Raw genomic sequence first — 11,323 nt, forward strand, 5'->3', positions numbered from 1 at the left:
CTATTGTTGTCAGTGGTGCACAACACTTTGGAACTGCACATATAGTTGGAGAGGGTTTGTGTGACTGTGTAGGTCAGAAATTAGAGCATCATCTGAGCTGTGATGCTTTCCCAGGAACACACCAGATGTTTTTCTGCGGAGCAGGGCATCTCCACCTCACACATGTTCTTTATTTCAATCTAAGGAGCCTCAGGATTTGTTTTTGTATAAACTACAATACTTGCAGATCAACCTCATGCCTTTTCAAAGTATTCAAATCTTGTTTGATTACTTAAATTCTAAAATTGGTGAAAGTATCTCCTATAGAATTCAAGGATTCCCTTCCCGCTCTCCCTTTCTTGAGACTTTTTCCCACACAATCCAACCTGGTCTAAAACTTGCTGAGTATCTGAGAATGACCTTGAACTTTTGGCCCTCCTGCCTCTGTCTCCTGAGTGCTGGGACTGTGCGTGCGTGCCACTATGCCCAGGTTTATGAAGTGCTGAGAATCAAACCGATCACTTTTTGCAGGATGCCCGTGCACTCTGCTGACTTATATCCACTCTGGCTCACTCCCCTTCCTTTGGTGACCTTGTTGATAAGGTGGCTGCTGTAGACTGAAGGTGCTGTCTGGCCACAGCTGATGATCTCCGATGCCTTTGTCATCCCTCTGCCCTCAACCCTTTGTCACTGTCTTTCATGTGCTCACATGTGTATATAACATGTGTATGTTTTCACAAATGAAAATTACTTATATTTCCTGAATATGATGGTTTATTTCTACAAATGTCTACATTTTTAATGGTTAAATCTCAATAATAATGTTTATATCCTCAGATATTGGTCATTTCTTTGTGGTACAAATATTAGAAGTCTTCTTTTTTTAAAAAAAAAAAAGATCTCAAAAAAAAAAGATCTCATTTCCCAGATCACTATTTCACAACTTTTTTTCTTGTTTCGTGAGCTTTTTCTATTTCAAAATGTATCTGTTGACACCAACTTGCCCACATCCTTCCCTCCTTTTTTGCTCATGACTGTCAATGTTAGTGAAGTTTGTGGCAACTCTCAAGGCAGTTGGTGATCGATATCACTCCTGTAGTGACAAGTGCAGGTGCTACGCAGTGTGTGCTCGTGTGTGCGTGCGTCCGTGCGGGGGTATGTGTACATACATAATTTCATCTATTATTTTGCTTTGACACATTAAAAATGAAACAGAATAGAATACCATTTTCTTTGGGGAGACACTGACCTTCTGAGAGCTAACAAGTTCTGAGAGACAGCAAAGCATCCTCATCACATAAAAAAATATCTGTGAGACGCAAACCAGCGGAGCAGCATGGCCTCCGTCTGGTCTATACATTCAGGGAGGGGAACGTGTCCACCTTAATCGTCACAGGTCAGGTAGGTATCAGGACACCAGGGACCACTCTACAGCTTGAAGCCCACCGACGTTAGTCTAACCTACCCATTTCTCACTGCCCACACAGCCTATGCGACCTTCCGATGTGCCTTGTGTGGCAAAGCACACCCTTGTCATTTTAGGACCTAGGAACAAACAAGCAGAAAAGAGCAGGGATAGGGAGGCTGGCTACCACTCTGGGGCCTAACTTATGTTCATCCTGATGAGGCAGAGATGGTCTCCCAAGTATAGAGTGATGTCATGCCTGGTACCATGCACCCAAAAGTTCACACAGGACACTGAGGGAACAAGCTTCTCTCAGAGAAACATGCATATAAAACTTTCCTTCCTCCATAGCCCGAGTGATCCCAGCTAGGTATGGAAGGGCTTCAAAGTGGGACCCAGGGGCACTTCTCTAGAGTTCGCTCCCTGTGCCCAGTGACTTTCTGAGACACCAGATATTAAAATATGGCCAAGAAAGAGAGAAGGCAAGAAGATCACAGAGTCTGCAGCTGCAGGACTCCATCCAGTTTCACTAAGTAGAGCAACCACCTAGAAGCCAGGAGCTGGACCGGGTTATTTACCGTCCTTATCTGAGTGTATCACTGATCCCAGGGCACGGGTACCTGACTTTTTTCTGCTGCCTTTGTTCTCACCTGCTGTCAGTATTTCCCCTGGGCCACAGGCGCTGAATCCACGAGAGGGACTTTCTGCCTCTGCTGCTCACTCTGACTGAGCTGTGTCCCCATCACGCTGCTCTCTCTCCCCTGCCCTCTCTCCTCATTCCCTGGGAATCCACTGTCCATTAGAACAGGTATAGTCTTGGATGGGTGGAGTTCTAACCTCCAGCCACACATGCCAGTGTAAGCGACCTGCTGGGTAGGAATGAGGATGTTCTAACGAGGTGCTTGGAAACTGCCTTCCAGGAGAGACTGGAGCCTAGGCAGTGATGGTGGGGTCGCACTTCGGCCAGGACTGCTTCTTTAGGCATATGACTGGCGCTATACTGAAGCAGAAACCTCATGCCAGGATCCTAAAGATGGTCCTGGCGGGCAGGTCACCAAACCTCTTTGTCTCTCTTCTCAGTGTGGCCACTTTGAATAAGACGCTGTTGGATGTTCTTTATTATTACTTGTTTAGTTGACTTTATTAGTTGAAGTCAGACCTGGTTATTAAAACTGTTAAGCTTTGAAGTCTGTGATTTATACCCTGCCTCTCAGCAGGCTTGGCTCTGGCATCCTGGAAGTCAGAAATGTCCTAAGATCAGGCAAGCCCTCTTCTATTCCTGCTCAGGCTGCTGCAGACTCTAGGCCCATGTATCAGCTTCCTCTAACCATAGGCAACCCATAGAGAGGAGAAGGACCCCTTCCCAGGATGGGCTCCTTAGGATAAAGGGTCCCCTGCCACTCAAGGCTGTCAGGTCACAGGATGACACCACAGTATAATGAGAATGACTGTCATCTCTAGGCACCCGGGTCTCTACAGATGCCAGGCTGGCTGCTGTCATTCTGCAGAATGATGTTTTGGCAAGAATGAGCGTGGGATGGAGAGCCCTTGAGGGAACTTGGGACCATTCTGAAGCCAAATGTGATGTGCAGGGGATATAAACCAGACAGTGAATCCTCTATGTCCCCAGTAAGCATTATGCCCAATCTCCTTTGACCACAGGTTAGTTAGCACATATCTGGCCAGTTGTCCTCATGGAGATTTCACTGAGGCCTTGCCCTGGGAGCAGGAAGTTGGCACAGAATTGGGTGGTTCCCGGTCAGTGGGGTGCCATACTTTGTCCCCACCGCCACTGTGACAGTGACCTCAGGTTGCTGTTCATAGTGACAGAGTGAGCTCTTCTGACTGGCCTGCTGGGTAGAATCCAGGCCTCTGGCAGTAGAGGACAGCCTAGTGAAGGTTAATCAAGGTCTTACTCCAGGCTCTGCCGTAAGGCTGGCCTCTTGGCCTCACACCTTCTTTGCAGGAACCTTCCTTATCTCCACAGTCCAGGACTAGCAGGCTTACGAATCTGAGCAGGTAAGAGAAGAATGAATTGTAGAGTTTTGGACATTGACTGAGAAGCCTGGAAAGGACGTGAAGTCAAGTGGCGTGGAGCTGGGCTGTGTGGGGAATTCATGGTTCTGTAAGCAGGGAGTTGGGATTGCTTCCTAGGCTGGCAATAGGCAAAGGGGCCCTGTGGACATAACTCTAGGAAAGAATACTGGGATTTGTGTGCCAGATCCTGGCCATTATCTTACAGGCCCTGACAACCGGCTGCTTTCTAATGAACACTTTTTGGAATGGAGGATGGATCCTCATCAGGGACCCATGGTCTCCACCTGGCCATTGTTGGGCTGTGGCAGATTTTCCAAGCACGTGCTCCTGTATCCCCTGACGTACTTGTCAGCTTAGCGTGGGCAGCAGGAACCTTTCCCTTGCCCAGCATCCAGGCCTTGGTAGAGACTGCAAGTGAGGCTCTGCTGATCTCGGACCGGTCACTGTGTCCCTCCTCCTATACCTCTCCACACCAGCTTCTGGGGGCATCTGGGCATGCTTGCTGTTCTTTTCCTATGGCCCTCACTTTCTTTACCGCTCAGCATATTGGGTTCCCAGGAAGGTTCCCCTTGCCCTCACTTCCATGGCACAGTCCTGGATTTTGAGAAAACATGATAAAGATCTAGATGATTGCAGGAAGGTAGAGGAAGAGCGAGTCCCTTTAGCTTTCCCTTTCTCTCCATAGAAGAGAAATGGAACACTTGCACCTAAAAATGGGCAGAAAGAGAGAGAAAATGTAGAAAAACAAGCCCAGTCCCTCACCTGCAAAAATGCACATGTCTTAAGGTTTGAATCCAAGAAGGAAGGAATGGGTGGCACCGGACAGAGCCAATGCTAGGATTTGCCTTGAGGGAATGTGGAGGATGCTAGGCACACACAACAGGCCAAACTTCATTTCGTAACTTTTTTTCTTTTTCGAGACAGGGTTCCTCTGTGTATCTCTGGCTGTTCTGGAACTCACTCTATAGAGTAGGCTGGCTTCAAACTCACAGAGATTCACCTGCCTCTGCTTTCCTGGAGTGCTGAAATTAAAGGCGGGCTCCACCACGGCCCGGCTTGTTTCATAGCTTTTAAACAGAAGTCCCCTGCATAGCTCACTGAGGCCCAGAGGCCTTTTGATCCCCTCCTCTTCCTTCCTCTGCAAGCCAGAGGTCCAGGAAGAGCTGTTCTCATGGTGTCCATCTCTATCAGATCAGTTTAGTTTAGTGCACTTGGCTTCATGCTAAGATTCTATCAACTTATAATGTTAACTTGCGAGAATGACCACTAGGTTGCAAAAGTCAGCGACAATGAGGAGAGAGCCCATCCTCAGCGTTTCTTGTGCATGCTCTCCTCTGCCTGTCTCAAGGAGAGAACACTGGCTTTTCTCTCCTCCTCCGCCTCAGGACATCAGGTCTTCTTGGTGAGCATTTTCAGTGTGTGCTTGTGACACCTGGTGGCGGAGGCTGACTCTGAAATGGTGGCTTTGGAAATGGTGAGCCTTAGCTGAGGGGCTGATGAGCACCATGGCCCAGAACGTTGCAGTATGTAGAGGGAGCCTCCACCTGCTCCCCGGAGGAGTCACTTCTTGACCACCTCGGCCATTTCGGCTGTGAAAGGAGATCTGGTACCTTCCAGACCCTTGCAGGAAGAAATCTGTCTTGAGCAAAACTCCTTCCCAGGCTGACTGACTCTTCCCTTGTAGCCTAGTGGTAGATATAGCATCTTTGCCAGTTTTGGTTCCTTTCAAATGGCCGTATCTAGTGTAAAGCCAGTGGTGGCTAACATTTGGCCTGCAGAATGAATTAGTGAATGAGTGAAAGCACAGACAGATACTGTTGCCTGACATTTGGGTTGCTGGATTACAAGGGCTTAGCCTCTTAGCTCTGACTCCTTTGTCCTCACTTGTTTCTTGCACAGTGTTCATGCGAGTCACCATGTCCTGGTCCTTGGTTCTGAAGAGTCTCCTTGCTGTCTACATCTTCACCCATTTGTCTGTCAGCTGTGTGGGTGAGAGTGACAAGGATGGGAAGGGGGAGTTGGGCAGTAAGGTGCCTTTCGGGGGACGCCACGGACCGCTCAAGCCTTCAGGGTTCCCTTTGACTTTCATGACTCCTTGACCCCGGGGAAAGCTTGCCAGCAGCTGCAAAGCCCTGGGATGACTTTCTGAGCCTGTTTGTTTCCTTTTCGCAGAGAGTTACAGATGTGAAAACAAAGAATGCTTTAACGGGAGATGCTTGTCTAATCCAAGGACCTGTGAATCCTCCAAAGGCTGCTTCTACAGAGCACAGGATTTTGAATCACCATGTAAGCTGATCTGCACTCTTACTGTCGTCTAGTTTATCCTTGCCTCCTTGAAGGATGGGGCTGGGAGTGTGGGCTTCTGGGAGGTGGTGGGGATGCGCAATGATACTGGATGTGGTCCCTAGGGACAGAGCGGGAGTCCTTGGCTCTGTTTCTTATATCAACCTCATAGAGTTATGGGAGAGTGAACACCCCCCCCCCCCACATGCTAGGGATCAATTTCATGGCCCCATGCACGTTAAGCAAACACTCTATTACTGGACCTCAGACCCATCGCAACGAAGTGTCCCTCTGTTCATTTGTTCTCAGAAACAATAACAGAGGGCCTTTGGGAGATAAGGAAACATAAAGACAGAGAGAATGAAGGAACAGCTTCCTTACCTCTGGACGCTTCTTTCATTCTCTCTGTACCTCAGAAGAGATCATTTCTTGGGGGTTTGTTTCTCAGCTGAACCAGCCACAAACCTAAGGCTCCATGAGAGAGGCTGTTCTAAAGACGAGTGTACTGAGCTAGCGTTCTCAGCAACCCTGGGGGGCCATCGGACGTTTGCATATGACTTCCAATGCTGCTACACTGAGCAGTGCAACAAAGAGCCCAAAAGGGGTGAGTGGCTGTGCCTCTGCTATCTGCTCCGTGTCTCCGCTATCTGCTCTGTGTCTCCTTTGCCTCTCTGTGGGTTTATCTCTGTGCCGGGAAACAGCACTGACGCTTGCCTCCCTTTTGTGTAGAGCGCTCCTTGAAAATGGGTTGAAATAGATACAGGCTCTTCTCCTGTGTGGTAGACTGAGCGACAGTTGGATGGCAGGAATTGGTCTTGGGGACTTTCTCTAAGGGTCCTTTGGTTTAACGGCTTTGCTCTGCCTCTCCAACTGACAGGCTTTCTCACCCATTTCATTTCTCAGGTTCATTTTTGTTTTGTTGAGAAGTAGCCTTGCTGTGTTTCTGAAGTTTGTCTTGAACCTCTAGTCTCAAGCAATCCTTCCGCTCAGCCTCCAAAGGAGTAGCTGGGAGTTCGGGTGTGCGTGACCACCCCGACTCATTCCTCACCCTATGAACAGCATCTTTCTAGAAAACAGATGATCTCTTCTCCCGTTATCTAGACTTCTTCCTTTGTTTTTGTTTTCTGAGACAGGGTTTCTCTGTGTAGCTCTGGCTGTCTGTCTATGACTTTCCCCCAGGACCGAGAGCCGAGTAACTGATGAAGGTGAGGACAGCATGGGATTTCTGTGAGATCCGTCACTGTACCCACAGAGCAGGGCATTTCTCCTGGACTTCCTTCCAGCTCATCTTTCTCCTGGGTCTCCTTCCAGCTTGTTCTAGCTGCAGTGCTTTTTGGTAGAATCGTGAGGAGAACCAGTGTTTGATGAATAGTGGGTAGATACATTCTCAGCTATTTCTTCTGCCTATTCCCCTCTTCTCTCTCCATTCAGTGCCTCAGCCATCTCTCCAACCCAACGGTGTTGAATGCCCTGCCTGTTTCAGTGACAATGGCACATGTAACCCGATTTCCCTGAAGTGCTCCGGTGTAGAGACGAAGTGTGTGGAGGTTACCGGAAGAGGTATGAGTCCTTCCTTGAGCATCTTGTTAAGAGCACAGGCAGTGAGTCACTAGGCAGTGAGCTATGCCACACATAACAACTGAACACAGAAAACACTGATTGCATCTCAGCGTGTGTAGATCTGTAACCCAAGAATGGCCAGGAGCATGGTCCCAGCTCAGCGTGTGTCCTAAGGGCCGTGTTCACTTGTGGTTTCTGGTGGGTTTCAATTCTTTCTCTTATGGTCTCTTTATAGTTAATATCATGTTCTCATGACTAACCACTGGCTTTCCTCAGGACAAACGATAGAGACACAGATAGAAAAGGGGAGCTGTGGATTTAATGCTTTAATCCCAGAAACAACAGACTTTTCCTCTTATAGACTGTTGGTAGTTTAGAGCAACCCTGACTGAACATGGGTAGAAGCTGCCAGGAGATGGAAGAGACTCTGGGCCATCTTTGAAACCTGTCTCCATGTGGAGAAAGTGGTCCTATGGGCCATGTGTCTGTAAGGTTTGGAAGGAACCATTTGTTGGAGATAAGGGTTAAGAATGGGAGGGAAGGGAAACCGAAGAAGGAATGTAACTCCTTTCCCTAGAGGAGTCAGGTTTGGGCACCTGCATTGCTGTGATATCCTGGAATGGAGCCATAGTTCACTAGAGGTGTAGGAGGTGATGGCACTTGGGGTCCAAATGTCTTTACCAGTGTTGCCATTGTGGCCACCAAAGCCTGCAATTAAGCACTCAAGTTTTACCTAGTGTCACTCTAGATTTAGGAAAAGATATAAAAGATATATATATATATATATATATATATATATATATATAGAGAGAGAGAGAGAGAGAGAGAGAGAGAGAGAGAGAGAAAATTATGTTTGTTATGAAGGATCCATATACCACTGAGACAGGAACTGGGAAAACAACTGTAAGATTTTTCTTTCTGGAATGCACAGCTAAAGGAGGAGCTGGCAACTCTTTCCTGAACAACGTATGGAAAGGTTTTGTGGAACGAGTGGTGTATTAGGAGCCAACTAAGTGGTGGACGGAGAACTTGAGAGGTCTGGGGGCAAGCTATATTTTTAGTTGGGAAAAATTTTGACAGAGGTTCTGGGATGAACAGTGGACAGGCCCTTTGTCTAGATGAGTTGAGATAAAGCAAGAAAATGGGGTGTCACAGAATGCAAAGGAAGATTCAAGCCATCCACAATAGGGTGCCTTACCTTGGGAAACAGATATAAGGTGCATTCTATAGTTGTTCTCATAGGGAACTCAGAGCCCTCAGAAGAAGGAAAGTCAGTTTGCGGGAGATCCACAATATTTCCCTCCCAGAGAAGGAGAGAGAGGGTAGGGAGGGGAAGGCAGGCAGGCCCACTCGAAGGGTTCTAGCCAACAGCTGAGACCCTGTGTCTGGCCTTCCTCCTCACCTGCATTGAGCTCATCTCTCATGGGTACCCAGAGGCCTCAGTGTTAGTCTTGTGTCTAAGATGCGAGGGTCCTTTTAAGATTCCTTCTATATGGGGAAGACAGTGGGGCCAGAGGACAAGAAGGCTCGACTCCACGTGGATGGAGCTGTGCTCATGTTCTCATGCAGTGGTGGAAGTTGTGGATTCTGGACCCTTCTGAGCAGAGCTCCCTTCCTTCCTTCCTTCCTTCCTTCCTTCCTTCCTTCCTTCCTTCCTTCCTTCCTTCCTTTTTATTTATTTATTGTGTATACAACTTTCTGCCTCCATGTACACCCACATGCCAGAGGAGAGTTCCAGATCTCATTACAGATGGTTTGGAGCCACCATGTGGTTGCTGGGAATTGAACTCAGGACCTCTGGAAGAGCAGACAGTGCTCTTAACCACTGAGCCATCTCTCCAGCCCCCAGAGCTCCCTTTCAAAGGATGTAGGTGAGAAGCGGGGGCAATATGGGAGAGAAGAGTGACTGCTGGGTCTCTTCTTTGACAGAAGTGACTGAGAACCTTCCCCCACGTGTGATACATGGAATGGGCTGCGCGACAAAATCTGCCTGCAACTTGAAGAATATAACCATCGGGATAAACATAAAGATCAATACCTTCTGCTCCAAAGGGAGCCCTCCTCTCAGGTCCCTCTCATCTGCTCTGGCTGGTCTTTTCCTAATGAAAGCCTTGCTTTGATCCTTTGGGGACTGGCACTCCTATGATGCTTCTTCACAATTAAACACATCAGCAACCTTTCATGACTCCTTTACCCAACAGGGGAGAAATAAAGACCACTGGTTATACTTTGGATGGGAAACTCTTACTTTCTTTTTGGCACTTTTCACAAGACTGTGATCTCTTTCATGTCCCTACCTACCCCTTGAGCCACACGTCCCAAGTGTAATTAATTATCAATTTACACTCTTGATTTGTAATTGTTCATTGCTAATAAAAATATTTTTATTTTGGGGGAACAGGGTCTCACTGTATAGCACTGGCTAGCCTACAATTCACTATGTAGATAAAGCTGGCCTTGAACTTAGAGATTTATCTGTCTACTTCTGCCTCGAGGTGCTAGGATTAAAGTGTGTACCACCACACCTGGACTAGAAAACAGATTTTGAATGAACAGTTCAGAGCCCAGGAGAATCATTTTCCAAAGTCTTTGGGTATGGTGGTGAGAGCTTGTGATCCTGCTGTCTAAGCAGCAGAGGCAAGAGGATTATTGTTAAGGGTTAGGGTTAGTACCTAACAATATGGGCTATATGCTGAGCTTCAGGCTGACAAAAGCTACAAACATGGCAAGATGTTTCCCCCCAAAATAAGAATCTGGCGTGGAAGTATGCTCTTGAATTCCAGAACTAAGACAATGGACACAAGCAGATCCCTAGACTAACGTAATGGGAGCCTTCCAGGCCAGTGAGAGCCCCCATCTCAAACACAACAACAAAAATGGTAGACAGCACACGAAGAACCAGAGCTGAGGCCCCACAGCAATGTGCACACACATACCATACACATTAAAATAAAAATAAGGAGGCAGGGACAACTGAGCCTTCCTTACCTCTGAACCATGTGTGCAATCCTTGCCATGAACTCTGTATGGATCTGTGTCTTAGGAGAGATGGACACTAGGATACTGATGGAGGCTATGAAGGTGCTATAAATGCTAAGCTTAAAGAGGTGCATATTGCCCTTTAAATGTAAAAGAACATTTATGAACAATATTTGATAATATGGGCGTAATTTCTCCAAACTGCTTCCTCCTGTTTATTGGGTGAAGTATTTTCTTTGTGGGGGTTTCACAGCAACCTTTTAGGGGGGGTCTTGTTCCATCAAACCATATTGGTCTGGAAGCAATCCACAGGTTCTCATCCTCTGTGAAAGCAAAAGAAGAACCTCTTTTCCAAAGCAACATATCCTTAGACCCAAATTCTGAAGTCAAGATACCTTTATAATATACATGCTGGTTTAGCTTAGCAGCCCATACAATGAAATGTCTCTCTGCACTTAGCTCATTCACAGTCAAAAACTTTAAATAAAACACAAAATAAACATAATCCAGACTCTGTGAATTTTCCATCTTTACATGGCCTGTTTTTTATTCTATTACTTTTTAATATTTATTTTATTATCTTTATTCCTTTAATCTATTACTGTTTGCACTTTGTCTCTTTAAAGACTTTACCCCCTTTTAAAAAATCATTTACTTCTTTTCCAACTCTCTATACTCTTTTTTCTATCTCCCAAGCCTACATACACTTAGCCAACACTGTGACCCATTTAAAGGTCTTTTATGTCTAAATCTGGTCCTACTGTGTATCTGTAATTCTTTATTGTCCAGGAGCACTTCTTAAAACGCTAAGTGCATTTTTAAAACTTTAGCTGTGCCTTTGCTAAGAGAAATATGGCATTGCCTGCTTGGCCTGCCAGTCCAGCATGGCAGAGCTGTTCCATTCACTGCCTCTGAGAGCCATACACACTACCCCATTTCCAGGCACACAGCCAGTCCACATTACCATCAAGCAAGCCACAGCATGCTGCTCACAGACCCCATCAAAATGCTTGGTCTCCCCAAAGAACCAGAGTTCCTGTTAACAGCATGGCCCATGGCTGGGAAGCTGCCATTTTGAAA

At 46.8% G+C, this 11,323-nt stretch overlaps 1 protein-coding gene across 1 annotated transcript; it reads left to right on the top strand.

Moving 5' to 3' along the window:
• Positions 1-3,184: 3,184 nt before the first annotated feature.
• On the top strand, positions 3,185-9,653 carry LOC130878477 (protein RoBo-1-like). The gene is made up of 6 exons (XM_057776468.1): positions 3,185-3,403; positions 5,321-5,410; positions 5,594-5,707; positions 6,153-6,308; positions 7,136-7,264; positions 9,194-9,653. Exons 2-6 carry the CDS (start codon positions 5,326-5,328, stop codon positions 9,382-9,384), a joined length of 675 nt encoding a protein of 224 aa, XP_057632451.1. The 5' UTR covers positions 3,185-3,403; positions 5,321-5,325; the 3' UTR covers positions 9,385-9,653.
• Positions 9,654-11,323: the final 1,670 nt, after the last annotated feature.

The sequence above is a fragment of the Chionomys nivalis genome, chromosome 7 (assembly GCF_950005125.1).
Source record: "Chionomys nivalis chromosome 7, mChiNiv1.1, whole genome shotgun sequence".
NCBI classification, from domain to species: domain Eukaryota; kingdom Metazoa; phylum Chordata; class Mammalia; order Rodentia; family Cricetidae; genus Chionomys; species Chionomys nivalis.